Here is a 27,820-nt window from a genome sequence, read left to right as displayed (position 1 = left end):
TGAACACCTCCCATGTGCAGGATACTCAGAGTTAGTTCCATCCCTTCTGTACCAGGGAGGTCCATGCTGCTCCCCAGCCACAGGCTGTAATCTGGAGATGGCACCAGTTCCGAGGTCTCTGGATGATAGTTCAGATTTAGAAATAAGGCTCTTCCTAGAGAGGTGGTCAATGCCCCTAGTCTGTCAGTGTTTAAGAGGCATTTGAACATTGGTCTTAATAACATGCTTTAATTTTTGCTCAGCTCTGAAGTGGTCAGGCAGTTGATCTAAATGATCATTGTAGGTACCTTTCAACGGAAATTTTCTCTTCTCTTCTCCCTCTTCTCTTCTCTTCTCTTCTCTTCTCTTCTCTTCTCTTCTCTTCTCTTCTCTTCTCTTCTCTTCTCTTCTCTTCTCTTCTCTTCTCTTCTCTTCTCTTCTCTTCTCTTCTCTTCTCTTCTCTTCTCTTCTCTTCTCTTCTCTTCTCTTCTCTTCTCTTCTCTCCTTCCCTTCCCTTCCCTTCCCTTCCCTTCCCTTCCCTTCCCTTCCCTTCCCTTCCCTTCCCTTCCCTTCCCTTCCCTTCCCTTCCCTTCCCTTCCCTTCCCTTCCCTTCCCTTCCCTTCCCTTCCCTTCCCTTCCCTTCCCTTCCCTTCCCTTCCCTTCCCTTCCCTCCCCTCCCCTCCCCTCCCCTCCCCTCCCCTCCCCTCCCCCTTCCCTCCCCTCCCCTCCCCTCCCCTCCCCTCCCCTCCCCTCCCCTCCCCTCCCCTCCCCTCCCCTCCCCTCCCCTCCCCTCTCCCCTCCCCTCCCCTCCCCTCCCCTCCCCTCCCCTCCCCTCCCCTCCCCTCCCCTCCCCTCCCCTCCCCTCCCCTCCCCTCCTCTCCTCTCCTCTCCTCTCCTCTCCTCTCCTCTCCTCTCCTCTCCTCTCCTCTCCTCTCCTCTCCTCTCCTCTCCTCTCCTCTCCTCTCCTCTCCTCTCCTCTCCTCTCCTTCTATTCTAATTGTTCCATTACATTCCATTCCAACCCACACAAGATGGTGAGGCATTCAGAGAAATTGAATGAAATGAAGATGAGCAGACGGTAATATGGCAGTGGCGATACAGGGAACTGCATTCTTCCCCCATGAACATTTTGAGGCTAATGAATTGTTTGTTCATACTCTATCTGAAATCATCTCTATGTAAGTGAACATGGTTCTTTTATTTTCAATAATATGCAGGTGTCAGGGTTGCTGGTGCTGGTCCAGAAGATGCAGAGCAGCCCATGTGTGCAGACATGCCAGGCCATGGGATGAGCTCCCCAAACGCTCCGCGCAGCCAATGGGAAGGATGGTCTTGCTATTCGATTCACATATCTTGCTGAACATGCAGATGAGTTTAATTTATATTTAATCAGCCTCTGAAAACAGCAATCACTTGAGAGGTTTTTCCATATAACATGAGGTGATTACCCTTATTATAGTGGTACTGCTCGTACTGCCAGCACTGGGGTCTCTCAGCACCACCATTTGAAATCCTTCGTTTCGTGAGTTAATGCTTTCTGTAAAATGCTCTGCAGGCTGGAACTTGTTGAATCCTGAAACGGCTCAGTAGCAGCCATGCTCATGGTCATATTCTCCTTGGGACTGAGAGCCTTGCTTTGTCCGTGCGGCTGTACCGGGAGTCAGGACGCCAGCTGAGCCTTGTCTGCCTCACCACTCACTACAGGTAGGTGATGAGAGACTCATAATGCCAGGGATTTGCAGGAGCTATGGTTTTGCCCTAGATTTGTGTGTGTGAAATTCAGCGCTGCAGAAAGCAGCTTCTGTTCTCTAAGACGTGATGAATTTTGACATGTCAAAACCAGCTATGTGGGGCCTGTTTGTACACCTGCAGGACATTTCTCTGGTGTCTCCAGTGGAGCAGGACCTTTCTGGCAGATCTGACTTGATAGCTTCAGAAGGACAGGGGCTGAAAACTGATGGGCTGGAGGCAGAGACCTGAATTTTTTGTGGGACTAACCTGTGATGTAGAGAAAGAAGATCTGGAGCTTTTGCACAACTTCACATGGTCCTCTTCCAGAGTTCACTCTAATTGTGACACCTAGAGGTACACCACCATCAGCAAGCATTTGAGGGAGCACTGCTGGATGCTATTTTTCTTGCTTGAAGCAGAGGTGGGAGACACTGCCCCTCAAATTGTTTTTCAGCCCTGTCTCTTAGCAGTCACAAGACACTGCAAATTTGTTTGCCTGAACCATTGGCATCATGCTACAGGTTGCTGACTCTGTGCTTACACTGTCTGTCTGTAGTGACATGTATGGTCATCCTGTGATTATGTCAGCTTTCTGTCATTAGGTGGTGAAATATTTTTGACAGCTTATTCTAAAGCCAGCTCATTATGGGCAAGTGCAGATCTAGATGGAAATTGGGGTTAAAAGACATTTATTAGAGTGTGGTAGGCGTGCACTTGTCATCTTCAGTCTGATACTTCCACACTGTTGTAACATTGTGTGTGCTGGTGGCACTTCTAATGGATTTATCCTTGCCTTTTGGGGAGGTGATGGTGGAGCAGGACCTTTTTTCATTACAAATGGTGAAAATGAAATAGCTTTCAGCCATTCCTTACTGTTCCTCGCCCAAATCTCTGTATCCTTAACAGTTCTTTAATTGTAACTCCTCCTTTTTTTCCCTTTCTCCCCCCTAAATTTCCCCAGCCTTACCAGCTGGCATGCAAAAAAGTAGAAGTTGGGAGATGATGTGTAGCAATCATCAACCTCAACACTAGCAGCAGCAATCAACATCTGCTGTAATTACTTTCTTTAGAACTTTACAAATGCGCTGATAATTTTGGTGGGAAGAAGAACAAATGGGAAAAGATCTGGAAGATACCCTTGGTGAATTTTTTAATTAAAATGTTTTTGATTTTTGAGAAACTCTTAAAGAAGCAATTAAAACAAGATTATATTAGGCTATACTTACATGGGAAAGCCTTGCCAGGATTAACTAGCTTGTATCAAATGAATTGCTGCCTCTGGATTTGCATTAGCAAATACTTTCTATAGATGTTAATCAGGAAGGAGTATTAAGTGGGTGAGATTGGAGCAATAAAACCAGCCTGCAGGGTCATGGGCAGAGTGTACATACCTGGAGGAAAGTATTGTGTCTAACCAAAGACACTGTCTGCTGGGAGTTTTGAGCTTGGAGAGCCTAATGATGGCAAGAGATTTTAGATGGGGCCATGCCTGAATTTCATTCAGAGTAACGAAAACCTTATTTCTTCAGTATTTGTATTTCAGTAATTAAATTTGAGGCCTTGGCCAGACTCCATTTAAACAAAGCAAAGAGCCAGGGTGTGAAATACTGTGCTGTATGATGACCTAATCCAAATCCCACTAAGTCTGGGAATGTTTCCACCAATTCCCTGGGAGCTGGATTAGATCTGCACAGTTGTTCCTGCCCATTGCCAGTGCCCGATCCCACAGCAGTAGGCACCCAAATCCTCCCATTGGGGCACAGCTGAAGGATGGGGCTTTGGGGTGGTATCCTTCAGCTGTACTTCTCTGTTGAATGGAGAGCATTAAAATAACACAAGAGCTAAACAGGCTTTGGTAGAGCTGGAATAGTGGTCATGTTCTTGGGCTCTTTATGGTGGGATAAACCAGTTTGATCTCAGTCCAAATGTGGTGTGTTTTTCTCTTTTAAAGTTTGTTTTCTCCCTGCAGTCAGTGAAGATTTCCCAATGGTATCATACTAACTCCAGCACGGTGCTCATCCTTGCTGAGGGCTGATGTACTGGCAGTGACGTCAGCAAATTTCAACTTCTGAATGGTTCTGGTGGCTGAAATACAATGTACAAACCTGTGGTTTCACTGAGGTCATTGAACGCAATGGTCTGCATGAGAACACTGTTTTCAAAGGAGAGCTGTGTGGTGTAGGTTTCTCTTTCCAGTAGAGAATTTATTCGATTACTCATTTGTTCCTATGATAAATACATAGGAATTCCTACAATACATTTGATTCATTCCTGTAATGAGTTCAGGTTCTTTCCTAAGCCATTCATTGGAATGCTCTCCAGTTACCTAACGTAAGAGGTCAACCAGAGTGTACTGTATCTTCTTTTAAACTATTAGATCACAAATTTTGTAAACATAAGTTTCCTGCATCACTTGCTTGTCAGTGGTAATCCATGCATAGACAATTGCTCATACTGAAAGTTGTGATGGTTCCAGGAATAAGGAACAGTATCTGAGCCACCAGGCTGTTGTCCAAATGGTTGCAATTAATAAATAATGTGAGCCCATGAAATGGAGTGTGATATATATCATTGTCTGGGGAAAACCACTCATGTTTTCATAGTTTAAATGAAGGAACCAGAAATGCTATTTTTGCAAAAATGGTCAGGTCTAGGGAAAGCGTCACAGCTCCTATCCAAGCACAAGGTAGAGGTGGTAGTCTACCTACAGGCATGGTGGGAGCTTTGGGGGTTGCACTGGTTGTTCCAGCAGTCCTACCACTGTGACTTGGGTCCAACGGGGTGAAGATGACTTGCCTACATCAGCTGTTTCCTTTAAAGCTTTAATTTAGGCACCATTACAAACAATTTCAGGGACAATCATTAACCTCACCCTCATCTTCTCCAGCCAAATGGCTTGCATGACATGGTGGACTGGTAGACACTGTGGAGAATGGTCTACAGTGAAATGAAGAGATTTGGATTTTCTAAGGGAGCAGCTGCTCTTCAGGACACATGAGTGTATTTTAGCCTTACAGAGCAGCTCTCATGGTATGGAGCCTTGGCAGTAGAAGATACAGGATTAAAACCTGTGGTCAACATTCTCTTCCCAACAGCAACGCACTGGATTCAAGCCCATCTGAGCTCAGGGAAACAGGCTTTGACTCTCTGGGGTTTTGAGTTTTTAAGCAAGTTCCATAAAAGAGCACATGGCATGGTCTGACCTTTCTCTTTGAGATCTACATGTGGTGCCCACCAACCACACCAGTTGTGGCTTTGACTTCCACTTCCAGAGGAGAAGTTCAATTCCTCTCTTTGGCATGCTGATGAGTCCTGTGCATCTGTGTTGCTCTTGAAGCGTTGATCTCAGCTCTGAACAGCCAAGGCATCTATTCAGCCAGGAGCTCTTTCTGTAGTAACAGGCTTTAAGATATGTAAATCTATTTTCAAAGCAAAATAAAACCCCCAAATGTTCATGTATCCCTCAGAAGGAAGAAAGGGTCTCTGTTCTAATACTTTATGCAAATCTAGCTTTTGCTCTTGTACTTGGGCATGAATAAATAGCAATGACTGCTTCAAATTGAGGAAAAATAAAACTCATCCCTCATCAAAAGAAAAAAAAAAACTTTATTTCTATTGCATAAATAATGGTAAAATTAAAATCTTTTTATACAGATTATATATTTACAGTAGTGTTTGGTTAGAGGAAACAGCCGATACATATGGCATTCGGTTTTCCTTTATACATGTCTTTATACACTCGGGTAACTTGCAGTAACATAGGATTTATTTAAGTTGCATGCCAAGTTAATTTATATTAATATTTACAGTATTTTGTACAAAGGTTTTTTTTGTTTTTGTTTTTTTGTTTTTTTTTTTTACCATTATGTTTCTGACTTTGTGAGCTGTTGTCTTTAATTAAAATGTCATGTCTTTTATTAACAAGCAAATAATGGTCAGTTTTTAACAAAAAATGTTAAATGGCTTGAAAACAGTGAGGGATAAAATGATGACAAAAGAGAGGTGTATGTATTAGTGAAGAACTTCCTAGAGTTGAATCAGAAGGCATTGATTACTAAAATCCTAATATGGATTAATGGCAACAGGCTGGATTCTGGGCTTATTCCAGTTTAAGCCAATTAACTCTAATGAGTTACTTCAGATTTACCCTTGAGTCCAAGAGGAACTTCATCTCTCTTCTGTCCCCCATGCCAATTAAAATCTGAGAAAATAAGAGCTGCTGCATGAAGCTGAAATAACTTTGGCTCCTCTGAAAGAGATGGTAGGAAACGTAATACCATTCTTGGGTTGGTGCAATGTGAATATAGAGGCAATTATTTGAAGATTGCTGTCAAAGGGCAACCCCAGGGGCCTGATGCTGCAAACACATCAGGTGTATGGTTTGGGTTTAGTGGGACTGCTCACAAGAGAGACAAGACATGCCTGAGTGCTGGCAAGACCAGAGGGGTACCTACTAGAGCAAGCTCAATGGCTTCAAATGGCATGGTCAAATGTCTACTTGTTGGCTGATGAAGACTGAAGACCTGCTGATAAAGGAAAGTCATATTATGGATCTCACCTAAAGCAACGTAAAAATAGCTGTGTTTGAAGCTGCTTATTCATGATGCTGGCAGAGACCAGCCATGAACAGCTGTAGAAAATAATTGGTTGGAAAATGGCAATTTCATTTTGTAATGCTCTTCAAGGCTACAAAGTATTTTGGTCTACCTCAACAGAAAATAAAAAAAAAACTACAGTATTTTTACCATCAAGTACCAATCTTTGGATCCAGAGGACTTCCTTTTTCTCCTTTCTCCCTCTTGTCCTCACTTCTGGGGCTGAAATTCTTTCCTAGTGAAGATGTCAAATTGTGGCAGTTTTTCAGACTTTTGCCACTGGAGAGGGAGGAGTGAAGTACTCTTCCAATTAAAATGTTGTTGTCAGATTTTCTGTCCATCTTGCTCTTGGTGAAGCTTATACAGTTCCTAGAGCTGCATAAAACACCCTACTTGAACTGGAGAAAAACAAGATCCAGTTCTGATAACAACTGACAATACAGAGAGATGAAAATGTTGTGAGCCTTTTCTTTTTCTGTATTAAATTCCTGGAAAAGTAATAGGTTTTAAGTGATGCCAGGGAAATGTAATTGCACTGTCAGAACACAGTGCAGTAAAATAATAGATTGAAAACCAGCAAGTTCTGTACATCTTCATCTGTGGAATGTAAGCATGATTCAGAGCCAAGAAAAAAGATACTTCATCAGATTCTCATTTTAGAAGAGTTGGTTTTTCTTCTTTCAAATAGTCATCCATAAACCAGAAACTAAATAATTTATTACACGGGTGGATAAAATAGGGAACTTCATTCTTAGTGAGCTTAATGTATTCCTCCTACTGCTTCTCTCCTCACAGATCTAAGTCTGACTCGGGACTGTGCACCTCTTGCTTTTGTGCGATGACAACCCTTTGCAGCACTGCTTGCTCCGTGCACGTGTGCGCAATGTGAGGGGAGAGAGTCTTCTGTGGAAAGAGCTGACTCTCTTCGTACCAGGCACCTTGCAAAGCAGTGTGTCATGTTGAGCAGAGCCAGCACTGGACCTCGGACAGACATCACAGTCCTCTGGGTGTCCCAGGAGATGTTTTGGTCTTCTGCGGCAGGCAAAAAGATGCAGTGTGTTTTTTGTGAAAGAATATTCCTATGCTTTCCATGGAAAAAAGTGTTTGCCAGTAGGTACTTCGCTCATCCAAGTTTGTCAAACAGACATCCAGAGCAGCATCCCTGGGAATGCCTTCTGCCTTTTCTTGATTTGCTTGCTTGCTATCCTATTTCTTATGAAAGAAGGACCAAAAAAACCCCATTTACTTGGCTCCAGCTTAGAGAGGTGGGTATACATGTACATATCTTTTCTTTTGCACAGTTTCTGGAAGTCTCCCATGTAAAACAACCAATGTCCAGCCCTACCAGTGTATCATATCCAACATGTGAGCTCCCAATAACCACTGAATAGTCTGTATGAAATCTCTCCAAATTGCCAGTTGATATCCAAATATTCAGCTGTAGCTCACCTGGGAGCAATGGCAGGTAGGTGGGTCTCTTACCACCTCCCACTCTTCTGCTCACAGGTGACCCTTGTCCTGGGGGGCCTGTGACCACCTTCACCAGGATAGGGCGTCTGCCAACAGTAACTGTCATATTTGTGGGTATCCATCAAACATGAAAAAGAACTACTTTTTCTTTGTCAACTCTCTTTTATCCTATAGGAACTTCAACAGCATGAGGTCCAAATTCACCCTAAAAAAGCCAGGTTCTCCCAGTTGTCCACCCTGTTTAATTTTTTAAATTACTGTTGATATTGCTCCTGATTAGAAATTACTTCTCAGTGGTAGACTCATTGAGAGGGTCAGGCCCCAGTGAAGTCCTTGGATGGCACAGCCTGTCATGGGCAGGAACGTGCTCCCCAAGGCCACTGCCACAACCATGATGCACTTGCCCTGCCTGGTAACACCTCAGCTGTGGTTTTCTTCACGGCTGACCTTATGGTATGGCTTTGGATCTGACAGGTAAGCAATGTTCCTTCAGCAGCTTTTGCTGGAATTCATTTCTCTGTGGCCTCCAAAGTATCTTCACATGCCATGTGCTTGCCATTCCCTCGTTGGCTTCTCCAGGAACAGAAAATCAGTATATGCCTTCAAAATTAAAGCCAATGGTTATCAGTGATGCACCTCAGTGCCTTACAGAAGCAGTAAGCTGAATCCTTCCCATCAGAGATCAATCCCCTCATGAAGGGCCTGCCCAAAGTGTCCTCAACAAACACAGGACAGCCTGTGTCGAGCAGTGCTTACACTGCATTGATTTCAATGCTCCAAAACCAAACCAAAGCCTCCCTCAAGCTAAAATAATCATGTCCATCTCGAAGCCTTCCCTGCATGTCAATCTGTTTAATTGCACACATTTTTTTGTGGCTAAGCCAACGGAGTTGTCTTTGGGGTGCTCACAATTTGCTAATAATTTGCTAATTTGTGAGCTGAAACACTGTCCCAGGCTGCTGGGAGCTGTTTGTCCATCCTTGGTTTGTCTGGGAGCACGTCTGCAATTGCTGTGTGTCGCTCTGACACGGTGGCACACATGTCACGAACAGCGAGGGTTGCCATAGCAATATCCTTTTCGTACAGAATTGCAGTGCTGAAAAGACACTTAAATTCTCATGTAACTGGCAAGAGCATAAGTTTAGTGCTTTTTCTGACAGCTCTACCTAGCACTGCTGCAGTCTGGGTATTTTTTAAAAGTATGTTAATTAGCACTTAAATAGGGTTTTTTTTTCTTAAAGTATGGGATGTGGGGTTTTTTATTTTTATTTCTTTGATTCTTCTACTTTCTTCCCCCTAAGCTTTTGCCATCAGGTTCCAATCAAAATTTTGCTGCTCTATTTTTACCTACTGCCTGTAAAGCAACAAAAAGCCCTTTTTTTCCTTCTTGTGTAGAATTAAAAAAAATAATGGATGTTACATAAATGGAGCCAGGGAGGTAGGTAAGAGATGCTGGCTAGGAAGGATGGCAAGGTGTCAGTAGAAAGGTTGTGGGGAGAGGAAATTGTGAAATGGCTTGGCCTGATCCATCCTGCATTGCCACTAGCTACCAGAAAAGCCTGACTGACTAAAGAAGAGATCTCTTCAAGACATGTTTAGGTGGAGAAAGGCTGCTCTAGGAAGGAAAAGGAGACCTCTAGTAAGACATGACACTGATTCATAATGGATAAACTGAATTCCCTACAGAAAAAGAAAACCCCTAACCCCCCCGGATCGTGTACCCAGTAAAATCAGTGGGGAGTTTTGCAATGAACTCTACTGACACCAGGCTATGGCTTTTACCAATATATTAATTATAGGTTTGGTTTTACAAATGGAGCTTCAAGGTGAAGAATCATACTGAAAAATGACTGTATTTACAAAGGTTTTTATGGATCATGCATGTAGAAATTATGGAGCCTTCCAGAAAGCTTAAAGGAATGCAAAAGATCATCTCGTCCGTAAGGCAGCTCTTATAACTGGAGTCTGCCTGGTATTAGCTGTCAGAGGAGTGAGAAGAACATGGAAAAATGCCTGGCCTATGTGTTTTAGCTTGTGTTTCTGGGCTCGGTGAAGAGGCACTGCTCTGCCCCGTGTTTCTGCCGTCACTGAGCAGGGCTGGTGGGTTGGTGCCCACCTCTCCACTCCATCTCCACCTGCCCCTGATGCCCACATTCATTCCAGCACAGTCCCAAGGGAAAAAAAAATATTAATAAGTAACATTTAGACATTTTTTCTGCTGCTGCCACCTTTTCACATGCCCCTGAGACCTAAAAATGTGGATAACAGTTCCCTTGAAATGATCTCAAATCTTGTTATCTGCCATGTCCAGTGCAGAGAGTGCTGGGAGCGTGCCTTGGCTCCCCAGCAGTGCAAATCTCACGCTCAGAGGTTGCCTCAGATTTTCTGCTGTTGTTTTTAAGTCTGCTGCTCCCCTATAGCAAACATAAATCTCTCCATCTTCTGGGAGATGTAACAATTTTTGCGGCATATTTTGCAGTTGACCTCTATTAGTCACAGCAGAACAGAAATACAGAAGTGTGTGTTTGTGAAAGGCAGAAAAAAAATAACTCAGCTTCTCTGGAAAAGATGACTGTTGTCTTCGGTGATGGAGGGGGGCACCAGGAAAATGGCAGCGATGTGGAGGTGGGCAACTGACACACACACCTAAAGGCAAAATCCAAAGCAGTGACATGAGTTTAAAGAGGTGATGGGAGACAGAACAATGAGAAGCAAATTTTCAAATAAGGCTACTAAAAAAATACAGGTTAAATGTTATCAATTGAACTTGTAATCAAAGAAAGACCTGAAACGAGTCTTTGGGATGGATCCAGGCTTAAGCCGATGGCTGCTGTGTGGAATGAGGGAAGCTCGTGGTTTGCAGTCCCTTGGGGAGCCACCCTGCCCCATCTCGTGACACGGGAAACAGTCATCTACATTTACAGGAGCAAGATCTCAGTGTTCCTTGGTGTTTCTGGAGCTTGCCCAGCTGGCAGGACGAAGCCACCACAACTCCAACACCCGAGTGCTTCTGTAGACCTCCCCAGGAGCGCTCCCTGTGCTGGCTCCATGAGCACCAGCCAGGAAAGCTCTCCTATGAGGGCAAAGAAACCAGATGTCTCCTGGGGTGACACACAGGTGCACAGTTCATCTGAAGGTAAATGCAAGGATTTGCGTCAAGTTTAAAAGGAAAAATGCTTTCTGATGTAATCCTGGCTCCAGGCTCGCCCAGTCCTTGCGCTTTCCACAGGACGTGTTGTGTCTCTAGTCTGCATCACTCAGTCTTCTCCTTGCTGCTCATTAAAATCTCTTCCAGGAAAAATAACTGACACTTGCAGGATCTGAAAGTCTGACACACTACGTAACATATGGCAGTAGGCTCTAGTTTGATTCCTTCTCTTGCTGCAGTCAGCTTGCTTTTCAGCTTTACCCCCTTTGGACCCTGCCCATGGGACGGTGGTGGTGGTGGGATGGCTCCTGGGAGGGACTGGAGCAGCTGGCTTGTCAAAACCACACACTACCCTGTAGGCAAAAATATAACCTCTTCCACGAGAAGGTGTCTGACACGGAGGTTTTGATGCAGATTACAACCAGGGTATATGAAATGAAATAAATAAAAATTGCGCAGGCAAGGAGAGGGGATTTTCATCTCCAGTGAGGTTACTGAAGACCAATTATAGAAAGGCAAAACTGCTGGAAAGCAAATGTTGTTGAATATGCAGACAGGACCAAATAAAGGGAGTTTTTTAACTGGCGCTGGTGGTTGCAGAGTCAGTTGGAAGACTGTGCACAAATCTCAGAAATGCCCATGTGTGAAAATGGGTGGTGCTTCTCAAGCCCTGATTCACAGTCGGAAAAAAATGGCAAATGGACTCATGCTACCCCACGGTCTTGTGTCAAAAGTGGCGTTTACGAAGCAAAAATAGAGATTTTGTATGATGCTGGCAAATTCTCCTCTTTTTTACTCTGAAAATACTGTACAAGGATGCTCTAGCTCCCCTCTAATGCCGTAAACTCAAAGGCATGGTCATAAGGGAAAAACCAAGTGAACCTGGAGTACATGAAATAAAACAAACAGAACTTGCTTGTGGCAATGCTACGATCAACTTCCTGGGAATGTGGGCCCAGCGGAGAGCTACGCGGAATAGTCAGTCGGCCCCTAGGTTAAAAGACAGCCCCGCTGTAATGAGTCATGAGGCTGTGCCTCCTTAAAACTGCAAAACAGGCTGCTGGATGAAAGTTTTTTCCAAGTTACCATTGCTGCTTTGAAGCAATAATTCGGGACTCCTGTATATTTTTTTTATTGCATTAGGAAACAAAACCTTTAAAGCATTAAGACAGCCCTTTTATGTCCCTGCCAAAAGGATGTAGTTGATTCACAAGACACATTACGCTGCTGGCCTCAGGCTCCTTGTCGAATGGTGCTTTATCTGCCTGCCTCTGTCTCTTTGCCGTGTGAGAGTCGGTTCGGGGGAAGCTCACCCGGTGGCATGCGCATGCATGGTCAGTTTGGTTCACAGTGTCATGGTGAGAGGCTACTCCATGCCGCTCCGCAGAATCTGATTGGCCGCAATCAACATCACACTTATAATAAAGGCCATGGCAAATGCGCAGATAAGGCTCTTCCGTACGCAGGTCTGTCTGTTCTGCTTCTGGGCGTGCACTGCAGGGAAGACATGGGAAAGATGAGATGCTCGGCCAAAGTAATGTTTTTGCTTTCCACCAGGATCAGCTGAACTCAGAAATCCTCCTTTGCCTCTGATTATTACCTTGACATAGCCCTCTAGTCCACACCTCAGAGCTCCCCTGTGTCGGCCAAATCTTACCTCTCCCTCTGGGACATTTCCAAACAATCCACCTTACCTTTCATTGCTTCCAAACCAACTTTCCTAATAGACCACCCCCTCATACTGCAGGAAGTCCTTCCTCTCTCATCTTGGCTTTTAAACCCGTCAAGTGTTTTGGTTTATCTGTGTATTTCTTTTAAGCTCTTTATGAAGTTCTCTCTAAAGTTCTTTAATCGGAAATATTGGTCTTCTGTGAATCCCTTAGACTCATCCAAGTCAACTGAGAATGAGCAGAGATTCAAGATGCGACAACACTTAAAAAACCACTGTGATAGTTCCCATGAGTATGCACAGTATGTTAGTCATTTTTCCAAACTTGTCTTTAGGTTTTCTGTGCCTAAGCAAAATCAGACTTATTAAGGACCTTTTCAAATGAATGCTTGCAGAATAATTGTCAAAAGAGGTGAGAGTAATTTGTGGCAGTTAAAATGCAGACAAAATTGAGATTTTTAGCATTTGACTTTTTTTTTTTTTAAGTTCACCAACAAGGATTCATTCTGTGACTTGCTAAAGTCAGTTCATGTCTCTGTCTTAGCCTCCCTACCTATGAATATCAGAACATGTGGTATTGGGGTACTGCGAAGATTAATCTGTTTGAAAGGCCTTGATATAATCACACAAAGCCAGAAGATCCTCACGCACAGGATGGATAGGTCTGTCCTGCTGCTATGGGCAGTAACACATGGTCTTGTTTTGGCCTGAGAAGGGATGTACCCATCGCCTTTTTCTCATGGATGGACTTGTGATGATGGGAGACTTTCAGATGGTTGACACCAAGCTCAGAATGACAATAAACCTAAAACACAACTATGAAAAGTCTCCAAGTGCCCACGTTTGGAAGAGTTCAGGACAATGTTTTCAGAATGTATGGAAAAAAACCCTGTTCTGATCCGGGCTTGAACCTTGTTGCACAAAGAGCGGGGAGCACTGGATGCTGCATTTTGAACACTTGTTTCATCCGCCCTCACCTCCTCTGCCCAGGATTTAGCAGTGCCTGTGTCCTAATCCCAGCTCCCACATGGTCCCCCACCATCAGCTCAGTGCCGGAGGCACAAGAAGCCCTCGTTAGGCAGCACTTTGAGCCAGACTGCCCAGGGAAACGCTGCACTACCAGCGCTCCAAGGAACTTGCTATATTCTGTGCAGATAATGAAATCCCCTTACGGCAGCTCTCCTAAATTACTTTCTGCTTGCACTGCTCTACTCCTTGATTCCTCACTCGCTTTTATAATGCACACAGAATCAATACTGTGGTTCTTTGGTTTTGTGCATGATGCCCCAGCACTTTCAAAAGCTTTTTAAAATCACAGCTTTAGTTATTTCTTTATTTATTTTTCTATTATTTCTGTACTTTGAAAACACTCCCAGCCAGCAGACAAAACAGTGACACAAGCCATCACAGTCAGCATTGCCATTCAGTGTGGGACTCTGGTGCTGATTACAGTGACTGGGAGCAGCAGTCAAAGACTGGCCAAGGCTTTTTGTGATGGCAACTCTCCTATTCAAAGGAAAAGAGTAAAGCATGTTCAGTGTTTCTTATAGAAGTGTTCCTGAATTGAACAGCTTCTTCAGTCTTCTGTTATACCGTCAAGTCAAAATGGATCTTTAAGGCAGGAAGATCCAGGTAAGTCATTGTTGTTGTTCTTTACTGACTGAAGGTACACCAAATAGCCAAATAACCTACCAAATAACTCCAGATAATAGGGGAAAGGTCTGTGCTGAAATGTAGAGGTGTTGCTGATGCAGAGACACCCTCTTGCTGTTGGTTGGGGCTCAGCAGGTATTACTTCAGCAAGAAGATGAGTATTACGGTTCCTCTGCCCTCGTGCAATCCCCAAAGAGACAAGCTGAAATTACTTTCTTCACTGTGAAAACAAGTATGTGCTGCCCTGTGAACTGCCCTTTTAAATATGAAGACTGATCTGCACTCCCTGCTAACTGGTAAGTTTTTTCCCTCACTTCTTTCTCCAAATTCATAGATCCTTTGAGCATGGCATCTGTGCTTTTTCCTGCTGGTTCCCACAGCTGGCATTGTCTCAGGGCTGGATGCTTGATCTGTTTTGCATTTGGCTACCAGCAGGAGTTTTTAATACCCATGGGACATGCTGGGGTTTGGACGAGAGCTGGTTCCTTAAGCATGGTCAGAGCCTGAAGCTTCTCTGGAGATGTCCTGGTCCCTTCTTAGGGGGGAGAGCAATTCACAGGCTGTCCAATGTAAATGAGATCTCAAGAAGCAACGGCAAATCGAGGCTGGGTCATCCTGCATCTTCTCAACATGCAGAGGACAGGCTGTCGAGGAGGACCCACCGTGGTGTCACTAATGGCAGAGACAGAGCTACCGACACTGTAACTTCTCCACCAGCACATGGGGTTAATTGGTCCAGCCTGTTTCAGGGTGCATCCCTCCACCGGCTGTGGCTGCTGGGCTGGTCACCATGCCCACAGTGGGTTTGAGATGTTCAGGGTAAGCACTGAGAAAAAGTGAACTTTTCCCTGCAGAAAAAGGCTTGCTAATGTGAACAGCTACAGTGTATTTATAGTGGCTTCTGTCATAACCCTGCCAAAGGTGAGTGATATTTGCTTTTTCTGGCTGGAGGGAGTTAATTTCTTTTTAGGATGTCAGTTTTTCATTCCCAAGCCCTTAGCTGAGGAGTGGATTCTCCTGGTGATTGTCTGGGGGAAGCAGGGAGGGGAGCTGCAGCAGCTCTTGTACATCCAGTTAATTTGAGTGTCAGGGCTGAGGATGAAATACCCGTGCAGACAACACGGGTCACAGTAACCAGTCGGCACTCTCGTTTGCCACAGGCTTAATGTTGTGAGTGTTTGGATAAGGGGAACTGCCAGACAAATGATTTTTGTACTAAAAAATTTTGGTAGTACAACGTCGCTGCAAACAGTTGTCCTTTTCTTGTGTCTCTTCTCATAAAAACATGCACTCTTCTTGGCTCTAAACTTTGTTCTCCTGCCCTAAGCATTAATAAAAATTGAGAGAAAGGCTGAAGACATAACTGTGCCTCCCTTTTGGTTGTATTCTTTATTGGTGGGGCTGGTGTGGGCTGCTTGTACTGAGGAGTTGGGCATTTTCATTGCTTTGCTCTTCATCAAGAAGAAGGCAAATGAAACGCCCTAGAAATGTGTAGGAGGGAAAGTTGTAATGTAAGCCTAGATCTGACGTCTTGCAAATGACTCTGATGGTTAGAGTGAACTGAACATAATCCTGGACTTGTCCCTTACCATAATATGAATATTGTATCTGGGTTAAAGCCTGTGTGTGGTTGTGTGTGCGTGTATGAGTGTGGGAGAGAGCGATACGGTATATTGTTCATGTTGATATAGGAAGAATATTACATAGATGTAAAGACCTTGTTATGACAAGAAGCCAAGATGGCAAAATTGTGAGAATGACAGAAATTTGCATGTATTTGTACTGACGGCGATGTTACCCGTACGATGCTGTTTGACACCTGGCAGGGCTGAGCCAGCTAACCCCAGGTGTGGAGAACATGGGATGTCTCTGCCCACAGGATGGAGAAGGGTTTCGGGGCTTCTCTTTGATGGCAAGAACATACCCCTAAGTGACACAGAGTGGAGATCCCCCATTTCAGCAAGGTACTGCTGAATGTATCTGCTATGTCTCTTCCCTTAGAAGCCATTCCCAAATCTCAGTGAAAACCATCGGGGCTCATCTTGGTTTCATTCTTACCCATAATTAAAGGCACTTCAATGGGGTGGATGAAATGTACATTAAATATAGATGTAAGCCTCTAAGCTAGTTCCTTTTTCGCTACCTTTACAGTGGAAAGAAATAGGTGCTTTTTAAGGTGGAATTCATCTCATCCCAAGGTAGCACCTAAAATAAGCTTGCAGAGTTAAGCCCAAAAAGCATCTCCTTCACTCCATCAATTAAGGAGTGAGTAAAGGGTGACTGACTTACACAGAGGCACTTCTGTACAGCCATTTAAGGCTAGACTGAGATGCTGTTCAACCTTCATGACAGCTGTCCCTTAGTGCCATTGATCCATGCCATGAGGGCCTATAATTTCTGCTTTTGAGCCCTGTAGGGATCTTAGTGTTTGGGAAACGGGAATGCCAAGGGCACAAGTGGGTCATTCAGGTAATGGCTTGTCCAGTCTGGAGAGCTGCAAGGACACAACCTGCTCTCAGTCTGCCTTTTGGGAGAAATGTTCATGTCAGAGCTGCCATGGACCAGAACCATCCCCTTCTTCCGGGACCTGAAGCAAAACTTTGCATCTTTGTTGACAGTGTTCAGTTGATCTTTATTCTCTGGTGCATTTGTGCGTGTGTGTGTGTATTTCTAACAACATCTAAAAAAGGGTCTGTTTTGCTTCTAGGTTCTGCCTAGCACCAGCAATGCCAACATCCCACGAGAAAAGCTGTTCTTGCTGTACTTTTGGAAGCTGGGACTTCCAAAATGAGATGCTGAGCATTTAGGTTTTCGGACCCTTTTTTTTTTTTTTTTGTGACTGGGATAGTTCACCCAAGTACTGAAGCTGAAAGAAGCCTGCATGCCTCTTGCTGTGGTGACAGCTGGCACATGTCTCCACTGAATCAGCAGGTCAGTGGGGACTAACAACTCCATTCATGTAAGTAAGCATCTCTTCCTCCAGGAGGAACCAAAAAAATGTTGCTTGGCTTGATTCAAAGAGCGCTGCTGCTTGCCTCCCTCCTGCAGGCTTTTTAAAATTCATCCATGCTCTTCTACGTCTTTTCTGCAGTATTTAGCAGAGGGTGAGTGTGCTGGATATAGCTGCTGAATCCCATTAATTAGCTAGGCTAAGAATTGCACTAATACGTTGATCTTTTGCTTTGTTTTAAAGATGCTTCAGCGTCTCTGCCTGGTGCCCTTTCAGAGGCTATTTGACCCCTCCAAGTATCAGAATCTCCCCCAAAATGGCCTATATTGAGCTGCATTGCTGTGGTGGGAAAGCGTGGTAGCTGTCCCAGGGTGACATGCACCTGAGGTTCTCTGTAGGTATCTCCCTGGAGTTTTCTGCACTTGAGATGATTTGTATCTGTTTAGTTGTTCCAACCAGCAATGCTTCAGAGCAGCACAAGTTCCTCTGGCCAAGAAAATACTTCTCCCAAGGTGGCTTAAAATGGAAAATATTCTTGCCAGTATTAGCTCTGTTCCAAGTGCAAAATCCACTGTAAAAGTTGAGGCTGTGTCTGATCCTGGTTGCTGATCACTGAGTGGTCTTGTGGCACTGCTGAGAGGATGTTGTGTTAAGCAACAGCTGCCGAAGCAAATGTTTCCCTTCCTTTAGCTACCTCTGAGGATTCCTCAGACCTTGATTTTGCAGACGCTCTCACATGTGTTGAGATGAGCTGTCCTTCGGTGTACCTGTGCAGCATGCTGCAGCTCCACAGCAGTGGTCCCGACAGCACCGAACAAGAGGTGCTCAGGGCAGCAGGGTGCAGATGCACCGGCTCTGCTCGTTGCTGGTGTTACCATGCAGAGAGAGGACTCTCCACAGCTGTCCCCTGGGAGCCCAGAGCAGAAGATCTTTTCTGTTTATGGAAAGACAACAGAAAACTGGTGGAGCCTAACACAGTTTGCTAGGGCGGGCAGGACCCAGGGTCAATAAAGCCTTTCCATGATAGGCTGAGAGAGATATGCGTATTTCTGTAGGGAAATTGAGTCTGTCTTTGACACTCACCTCAGTATGGGTTGCACATCTTTCTGCCTGAATCCCATCAGAGAAAGGAGGGCCATAAGGCAAAGCACCCACTAGTTCATCCTCCTGCCTGAAATAGGATCAGCTTTACTTAGACCACATGGAAGAAGGCTAACAGCAGCTCTTGAGCTCTCTAAGTGTGTCATGGCTACTTACTCTAAAATAACTCCATGCTAACTCCATGCATCCTTGCCCATTGTATGTCATGGACAAAGCAGAGAGTAATTGTACAGAAACACAGAAGCTTTCTTTCTTACCTTCAAACTCTGTTTGGCAGTTGCCAGAGTTTTCGTTTAAACTCTCCTCTTCATTGATAATGATGTTCTCGATGTCCTTCATCGTTAAGTGGTCCCGGAAGGCGTGGTAGAGGATGTGTTTCAGCTCTTCCAGCGTTATCCTCTGCATGTCGAACTGTGGGAAGAGGACCGAGTTAGACTCAGCTACTGGTAACAAGCATGGTACCCGAAGGAAGAGAGGCATGTGGGCATGATGCAGTTCCCTACTTGTGTTTTTTTTCAAACTCATTTCAACACCTCCATATAACTTTGCAAATTTTGCTCTTTTGGGTTCATTTAACACTAACAGTGTGAATGTTGCAAATGGATGTTGCTAGAGCTCCTGCCAGCTTACTTAATGCTGGTGGAGCAGTAGGGAAACACAGCCCTATGCCACAGATGGTCTTCCAGGCTGGAGATGCAGCAATCCGGTATCAGTCCTGGCCATCCCAACGGAGATAAAACCCCGCGAGACTCCCCTGGTAGTGATTACACCTTGCTGTGACCTTGAGTTTGCCCCTTTTTTCCTTCTAAATCTTCAGCTGTACCAGCGTGGTAGGCACAAGCAGAGAACACTCCCCTCTTAGGTGACTTCTGCTGTAGATCCAGTAGGTAAATGTTGTTCTTACACACATCAGATATTAAAACCAGATGGTTTCTGCAGAATATGTAGAAATGAACATTTTGCAGCAGAGGAACTTTGCATGTGTGTAAGGTTTGTGGTATTAATATCTGCTAATGGTGCAGAAGAGACAGCATTCATACTGGCTGACTTGCAGTGCCAGGTGTGCAGACCAGTCTCTCTGAGCCATCGGTACAGTCAATAAAGAAGGATGGAAATGCTCTGAGTCACTCCGAGTCTCCTCCTGTGCTGCAGATGATCACCCTGTGAACAGCACCCTGAACTCTCAGGCCTTATAGCCCCAAAGACAGGCTTGCCTACAGCACACAGTGAGCACCAGGACTTGTACACCCACTTCTAAACTACCCAACTTTGAGAAACTTCAGAAAGGCCAAACACCTCTGGCTTAATGCCGCACTGGAGGAAAGGTGATGCAAACTTGTGTCTGCTTCTGCAATTGAGAGCGTGGTGATAGCGTGTGATCAGATTGTGTAGCTGGCATTTTGGAAACAGTGCAACAAGAAGCTCTCTCTCTTTTCTTCCCATCCTGATAAGGACAAGACAAACTTTAACAGTTCTGAGCTGCTCGGTGCACTATCTAAGGCTGTCTTCCCTGACCCCTGCTGCACGCTTCATGGCACAGATGCAAAATCATTAATCCTCAAAGTGGTTAACTAAGAAAAACAATTGCACTTTGATTAAATCTGGACCCTGAAATATTTATGCATATCTGTGTGCATAGGCAGATTAGCACACATTCATATATATTTATCCATCTATCCTTAGAAGCACTGACTTCTACAATTCTATTTGTTTATTTCCTGCAACAATCAAAAACCTGGTGCAGAAAATCTGCAGAAAAGTGGGCATCAGGAGAAAAAGCCAAAGTTCCTGGTTTTGCCCCAGATGAGTTATCTGAAAAGCAAGTCTGGTGGGTTTGGTGTTTTTGCTACTCTCCTTGTTCCTCAGGGATTCGGCATTCACGTCGCCCAGCTAAAAATAGCGAGCACACAATTGTCTCCAGTGGCTCCTCGTTGCACAGTTCAAAGCTGGATTGCAAATCCCCCTGGTATTTAGTCACAAATTTCCAGCCTGCTTTGTTGTGCTTGAGGAAATTTCACCACCCGTATTCTGCTTTCTTTAATGTTAAAAGTGCAAGTAAAATTGAGCAGCTGTGTACTTCACAACCAGCATATGATTACAAAAAGCGTTTCTCTTGGCAACTAGAGGTGTGGAAATGGGGGTTAATTCATATAGTTGCCTTACAGTAGTGCTGGGAGGTGTCATTAGTGGAGGCTTGCAGAGTGCCTTGAGGCTGTCCAGGGTCTGCAGCTCTCCTGGTCAGCTCCCTGCAGCGCTGATTGCACACCAGCGCTGTGGAGGTAAAAGCAATGATTTCTCACCTACCACCCAATCCTGCATTCCCTTGGGGTCTGTCTTGGGGAAACTCAAACCTGAACTTGAGCCCCAGCAACTTCCTGAACCCACCCATATGCCAAACCCTTAATTTCATCCCAGTGGTCCCTTCATATCAACAGGAGCAGCCCGTCTGCATGTGGTTACCCCTTCCCATCTCATCAGGGTGTGATGTTCAACCCGTGTTAAGAGTTTTCTTCGTGTTCCTGGCTCAGGGACAGTTCTCTGAGGCCAATACAAACTTCTTTTGCTGCAGTTTACGGGTTTGTCTTTTCCCCCTTCTGGGAACAGTCTATCTAGAAGCTGTCCAAAACCTGTGTTCACCCATCACCAGATGGATGCTCACCCCTGTGAGTGCCCAGAGCCGTGTCTCTGAGACCTGCTCTTTACTTACACCCTTTTTTGAGAATATCTGGAGGGGTGTGTGAGCCTCCTGAAGATTCACAGTGCTCACAGACTTTATGTGGCCAGGGTAGCTGAGGATGAGGGACCTCTGATATGGTACATGCATCTTGTCCTTGTGGAGAGTAAAAGACAATTGACTGCTTCAGGATCTGCCTCACTATGTCTCAAGATGATTGTGTTGGAAGAACAACATCTCCAGATCAGCCCCCTGCTCCTTAACATCTGCCTCCAGAGCTACAGGTATGAAAACTCACCTTGAGACACACCACTGCCTATGTTGCTCCTTTTCTCTCACTCTTAGAAGTCTTTGACAGTCTCCGTCTATACCAGCATTGTCACTAACAATGTTTCGCAGAGCCTACTGTGATGCTACCTGCAGCTCTGCTTCAAGCTACCTGGATTACAAACACCACCATGGTTATTGTCTAATCTTAACAACGTGGAAACGGTAATGATTTGTGGGGTTTGGGGTCTTCCTGTACTGGTTAATCTATCTAGTGGGAAATATTTATTCTCTTGACAAATATGTATCTGTTACTGCATCTCCAGCTCTTGCTTTTAAGCTTTATGCTAATACAGGGAGGAATATGTTTTTTATTGTTCTATTGTCATTTTGCCTATTAGGAAAAGAAACCATCTCAGATGGACTTCGAAATCACCCTCGTTGGCTCATGTACTGGCAAGCATATGGTCATTGCTCCTGCTTTGCTCTACGCTCCGGTACTTTCACGCAGGAGGCATATCCTCTGTTAGATATGTATCAGCACAGGAGTTTGTCCAGCATGGGCTCAAGCTCGGTGCAGCTAGAGACACGACTTTGCATTGGGCTTGGGCTGCCAGGGAATTCCTGTTATCATTGCTCTCCAATCTGGCAGTTTCCCTGATTCACTTTTCAATTACTCCGGCTTTTTATTGTTGCAAAGACAGTAACCAGGGAGCAACTTTTAACTTTTATTGGCTCCACTGAGAGGAAAACTGTGACTGTTGCAAGCTGAAAACTTTCTATAGGATTTATAATTAGAAGAAATCAATAATGCTTCTTCTGAACTGGTGCTCTTGGAATACACTGTAAGTAGTGATATAGAAACAAACTGTGCCTAATGCCCCAAGTGATGCAGTGAGTGCCCTGAATGAAAACTTGCACTTGTACAGGTATGTTTGGCTTCTATGGAGAGTACCAGGAATTGTCCACTGATGGGCCTCAGTAACTGCTCAGCAGAAACATCTCCTGGAGTTGGAGGATGCTGTCCCAAGAGACACCTGGAAGGGAGAGCGGACCTGATCCAATCCTGCCTGTAGCTTCCCGAGTCCTCCTTGATTTAAATTTCCTGCTGGGAATGAAAGCAGAGTCCCTACCAGTTCCTTCAATCTCCCTATCCCCAGTTTCCAAAATTTGCACTGACTGAAGCTGCCATGCCTGCAGAGCACTAGTTTCACTCCTGGCACCTTTTTCAGATACATCTTGTGTCCTACCTGGCATGGTGCCCTTCTGCTCTATGCAGGGAGATGACCCTATGGGAAGAGCTTGCCTCTTTGCAGAGTTAAGTGCTGAAATATTACTTATGATAATTTCCTTTAATATCACCTCTGCTTTTAAAAAGAGAGTGGGAGGTTCCTCTCTTGAATCTTAAGTTCATCTCACTGCTGTGCAGACAGGGTGATGCCAGGCTGCGATCCTGCAGCACCATGAGCGGGGCTACTGTGGTGACCTGCAAGATCTTTTGAAGCCACATCAATAAAAATGCTCTTCTCGACAAGAGATGGGACTGGCTCCTTTGGCAGTGATGGTTTTAGCTAGGAAAGCACTTGGATACTTATTTTTCCTGAGGCTATTGGGCACAGGTTTCCCATGTAAGTCATCTAAAAAGGTCATCTTGGGCTGTTGAGGGCTCCAAGTGGAGACTGTCTCAGCAGCAGGAGAGCAGGCTTTTGACTGGTGCTTTTGAAAATCAGGTCTGCAAAACCAAAAAACTTCACAGAATCACAGAATCATTTAGGTTGGAAAAGGCCCTTAAGATCATTGAGTCCAACCACTGACCTAACACCACCAATTCCACCACTAAACCATGTCCCTAAGCACCTCATCTGCGTTTCACAGATTTCTTGTTTGGAGCAGCCCTTGATTTGCTTTGCTCTCAGACCGATTGCACGGCAGGCCACGGGTGTTTTGAATACCTGCAAGCCACATGCAGATTGGCTCTGCCCACACTTGCGGCCGACTGCCACAACAGCGGATGTGGCCCAAAAAATACTCAGACTCTTTGCAGAGCGGCTGGGCTTTGCACTGTACTAACCACAGTCACGTCGTTTCTGGGTGGCTCTGAACACAGGCAGCTCTGTGAGTGCTCACAGCAGACTGTGCAGCTGTTCCTTCAGCCAGACGGGCTTTGAGCTCATAAACTACTGATCTGGGACTTTTCCATAGGACCAACGTTTCATGTTGGCCATATATTAAAGTGCACAGCCCCAGTGTGCTCCACGCAGAATCTAATGTATTCCCATCTCTGCCTGGAGGCTGGATGAATGGCCATTTTGTACCGACTGTACCTCCCAGATAAGCTCAGCCATGGAAATTTTATAACGAGAGGAACACGGCGTATGCTGGAGAAGCCAGGAGTCTGGAGGGGCAGGGAGACCATGCAGAAAGGGAGCGAGCTCCCGCAGGAGAAGCTGTGTTTGCAGATGGGAGCTGCTGTACTGTGAAGGCTGAAGGACTCACTGCTCGTGCTTAAGGGGCAGCAAGTGCCGTTTCAATCCACAGCAGTGTGGCAGGACCCCACTGATGTAAAAGTGCCTGGATGAGCTTTTAGATATATTTTATATATATATATAAAAAGTACTGTCTTATTATATATATAATAAAGTATAAAATGTGTGTGTGTGTGTGTATATATATATAAAAAAATATGTGAGAACATATGAAATATTTTCTAAATGTCCAGACATACACCCCCTCCAAATCTGAAGGTTCCTCATTATATATTTTTCTATCAAAGAAAACAAGCCACTAAAGGGAGAACATTTGCCAGCCTGAGACCTGGAGCGACTCTCATGGCTCCCCCAGGACCGAGGGACAAAGCCATTTTGCAGCCTGTAGCATGCTACTGGTTTTAAAGCAGCAATGATTTCTTTCTGTGTTCCTCCAAATCATGACTACCATTACAGCAAAGCTAATTTCCTCTACCCACCCACCCTCGCTGGCCCACAGAGCTGCTGAAGGAGGGGTGGGAGTCCTACAGCACCGGCAATGAAAGCACAGAAGATATATTTTGCTCTGCTCCATACACATGTCCCTGTTGAGGCTGGCTGTGTCTCTGTGCTATAAGCTGAAGATGGGGGGGGGGTGTCCCTTTTTCATTTCCCCATCACCACTTCTTTTTGCTCTTCCACCACTTGCTCCATGCCAGTGCACTTGTATTTATGGCCCAGGGTGAAGCATGCAGAGGGCTCTCAGGGCTGCTCTGTGGGCTGTGGCAGGGCCTGGGGCTGTTCCCACATGTGCACATGCACTTTGTCGATCTGGGGGCCATGCCCAGACATCTGTGGAGGCCTCACACCGCCCTGCTGACAGCACCCTTGTCCCAGCTTGCTGCCGTTTCACGGCAGGCAGGAAGTAGAAGATGGGGCAGTGCAAGGGAGAGCATGTGCTTCTCCCTGCCCCTAGTGCAATATTCACCCCCCATCTCCTCCCAGTTTAGCTGGGTGACTCTACTGCTGGGAAAAGCCTCCTATGAGTGGGCTGAAGTGTGATAATCCTTAGCAAAGACCAGAGTGGGCCACCTGCCCCTCCATACTGTCATCTCCCTGTAAGGAGCATCATTTAGGGCAAGAGAAGCAAACAAATGTCCTCACCCTAAACTGGGGCGGTTGTGGGAGTGGAGCAAACAGCACCTTTCCCTTGGGATGCCCGTTGCAGGCAGACAGCCTGGCAGGATAGTCAGAGCATGCTGTCACCCTGCCAAGATGAGCTTGAGGCCCTGGGTGTCCTCTCTGCTGAATGGCCACCGTGCAGGGCTGTGTCACCATCCCAGCACACAGGTGGAGAAGGGGCTTTTTGCAGGACAGCACATATAAATTCAGCCTTGGCAGCTCCCAGCTGCCTCCAACAATCCCCACTAGCCTGTAAGAGGGAGCAGAGCTCCATCCATCGACAGATCATCCCCTCCTCCTGGGAGATGATGTTGCACAGCTCTGCTCCTGCAGAAAGATGTGGCCCCATCCTGTCAGGGGTTGGAGCCCAGGACTAAGTGCCCTGCTTGCCCTGGGTGACAGCAGCCAGCGCACCCACAGGGTGTTTCTCCATCCCGCTCTCCCATCACTCACAGGCAGCGTGAGGCTGTGCTTGGCCCCATCTGTACATACCCACTCCCAGTGCCAGGAGCGTGCAGGCTCAAGGAGCCCAGCAGTGCCCCTATAGAAATAAACTTACATGCTTACCCACATGGTGGCTGGGGCTGTGTGACACAAGTGCCTGTTTGCTCACTCGCGCTGTCTCCATGTCGGTGGGATGTGCCCAGGCCAACTTGCCCTGCAACTATCCCAGCACCCCTCTGTTTGGGACAGCTTCTCCACCCCACCCTGGGCTTAGGGCGGCTGTCATCCAGGTACCACTTGCTCACACAGCTTTCAGGAACCGCCAGCTTCCCTGATGCTGCACCGGAGCACTTTGCCTGCTGGGGAGCGGGAAGGGGTAACAAGCTCATTTCCATAGTAACGGGCTCGTTCCTGTGCTGGCTAACAGGAGATTGCTCCATTCTTCCTGGCAGCTTTGTCAGCAGGGAATCATACACACATTGAGAAATTAAAATCAGATTTAAGTGCATATTCACAGCACCCTTAATCCCAAACTCTGGCCTAAATTGGCACTATGAAATGATGTGGCATTCAAAACCAACCTGGCCCATCAGGAACCCACTGTGTGTCCCTCCAGCCACCCCACAGCCCACATGGGTCTGTTGAGCACTGCCAGGATGTCTGCAGCTCTGTGAGAGGCACCGACATCTGTAGATTACAAACTGTTCTGTGTATGGGTCAAAACAACCTCCTTTGCCAGCTTGTCTGGGTGGAACAAGACCATGCCAAAGAGCGGTGGTCTCTGCAAAAGGGTGTATGGGGTGAGAACATGTGAGCTCTCTCCTGTGTGTCTGCCAGCCTGAAACCCAGGGCAGGAAAGTCCTGCACACCCTTCCTCAGTGCTTGGGATAAGCGTGACAGATGCTGGGTGCTCCTCGGGGGCTGGGGAGCTGAACAAGGGGGTCAAGGTGGCCCAGGCTGGTGCTCAGCATAGGAACCTGCCTGACTGTACAGATGAGGAAGAGAAAGAATAAGTAAAAATGAAAGACAGAACGGATGCTCTGAGAGCACAAATACCCAGCAACTCCTTGTTAGCCTCCTAGAAATGATTTGGAGGCAGTCCTGAGCCATGTACCAGAGGCAAGAAGCTGTCCACCTTGAGGAGGCCACAAAGGCTCACTATGGGCAATGTGCCTGGCGAGTATTAGCAATGCTGGGGTGCCCTCCCCAGCTCCCCGCTGGGGAACTGCAGGCTGACACACCTGCCTGCCCCCCATCCCCATCCGTACCATCCACATCCACATCCCCCCACCTGGAACTGATGCACAACCAGGGACCCGTTCAGGTTTTGACAGCTTGGCATTTTCCCATGCAGAAAATAACATTTCATCTTAAAAAAAACCCCCACAACTCAGTCCAATGCTAAATATAATGAAAAAAAATCACCTTTGGCCTGCACAGTGGGGATGGAGATGGGTTCCTCACTCCATCCTGCTGCTTGCAGGCTGCACTGACAGCTCTGAGCTGCTGGCTCAGCACCATCTAGTGCACTGGTGTACCCTTCCCTGGGCACTTACACCTGCACCACTGGAATAAGGCAGCAAACAATACTTGAAAACCATTTTCAAAGCTCCTGCAGAGCTACACAGCCCAGAACTGGGAGCCTATAGCCAGCCTGAGTGCCCTGCACCTCTCTTTGGGAAGGTCCCACATGCCCCTTTGTCCCAATGTTCAGGATGCTTCAAATATCATTTTCTAAATAGTGGTGGTGCTGCTTCTTATTTCTTTATTACTTCCTCACCCCTATTCCTACATGTTGTTCATTCAGAGAGAGGAAACCTAAGCTCTTTTACACTTGTCTTCCTGGCAAGGATGACTATTTGCTGCTTTCCCCACGTACTGTCCTATTCCCTGCACATCTCCGTATTTGATTATAGCTGCTGCCAATGGCTCTGACATCCACACTGTCACATGCTACTTTGGCTCTCAGAGTTACTTAGCAAACTAACATTTGACAAGCTAAAATATAGGGTTGTCCCAGCTCACACCCAAGTGCTTGCTAGGGCATGACTACAGAGCAGGGGCTGGGGAGGGGTGGGTACCCCTGATGAGCCCTATGTGCTTAGTGCTCACAACTGTTCCCTCCCATGGTCCCTCACCAGTGCCCCAGAGGTGGCATTAGCTTTGCTTGCCATGTCCCCACCTGTACCCAGCATGGGTTTAGAGCATCCTTTAAACCTTCTGGCTACATGACACATGATTCCTGGGCCACGAGTCGGTGCACCCAGCACGTTTCTAAAATGAACCCATGAAGACGCTGTCGTTTGGGTCTGGTGATGGAAAACACTCCTGACAGCTGGTCTGTGAAGAAATCCTCTTGTACAGCCCTGGCTGTACGAGAACGAACCTGGAGACGCAGTGCCCTCTGCTAGGTCTCACCACCTGGTGAGGTTGGTGCCATCCTTTACTAGACTTTTAACTCTCTGGAGTGATGTTTTAAGCAAGGGAGTGGG

General features: G+C 46.0%; 1 protein-coding gene across 3 annotated transcripts in view; it reads right to left on the bottom strand.

Moving 5' to 3' along the window:
* Positions 1-5,298: 5,298 nt before the first annotated feature.
* CALN1 (calneuron 1) overlaps positions 5,299-27,820 on the bottom strand; it is a 129,843-nt gene continuing 107,321 nt past the window's right edge. For 2 of the 3 annotated variants that reach the window (XM_074890354.1, XM_074890353.1), the window contains exons 5-6: positions 18,554-18,707; positions 5,299-12,417 (exon numbers count right to left, since the gene is read on the bottom strand). In XM_074890354.1, the coding sequence (XP_074746455.1) occupies positions 12,290-12,417; positions 18,554-18,707 (282 nt within the window). In that variant the 3' untranslated portion in view covers positions 5,299-12,289. Of the gene's footprint in view, positions 12,418-18,278; positions 18,367-18,553; positions 18,708-27,820 lie in introns of all 3 variants that reach the window. The other variant, XR_012631678.1, reaches the window with a different exon arrangement.

Source organism: Strix uralensis, chromosome 20 (assembly GCF_047716275.1).
Source record: "Strix uralensis isolate ZFMK-TIS-50842 chromosome 20, bStrUra1, whole genome shotgun sequence".
In the NCBI taxonomy this organism is placed as follows: Eukaryota; Metazoa; Chordata; class Aves; order Strigiformes; family Strigidae; genus Strix; species Strix uralensis.
This window is presented reverse-complemented; position numbering and strand designations above follow the sequence as displayed.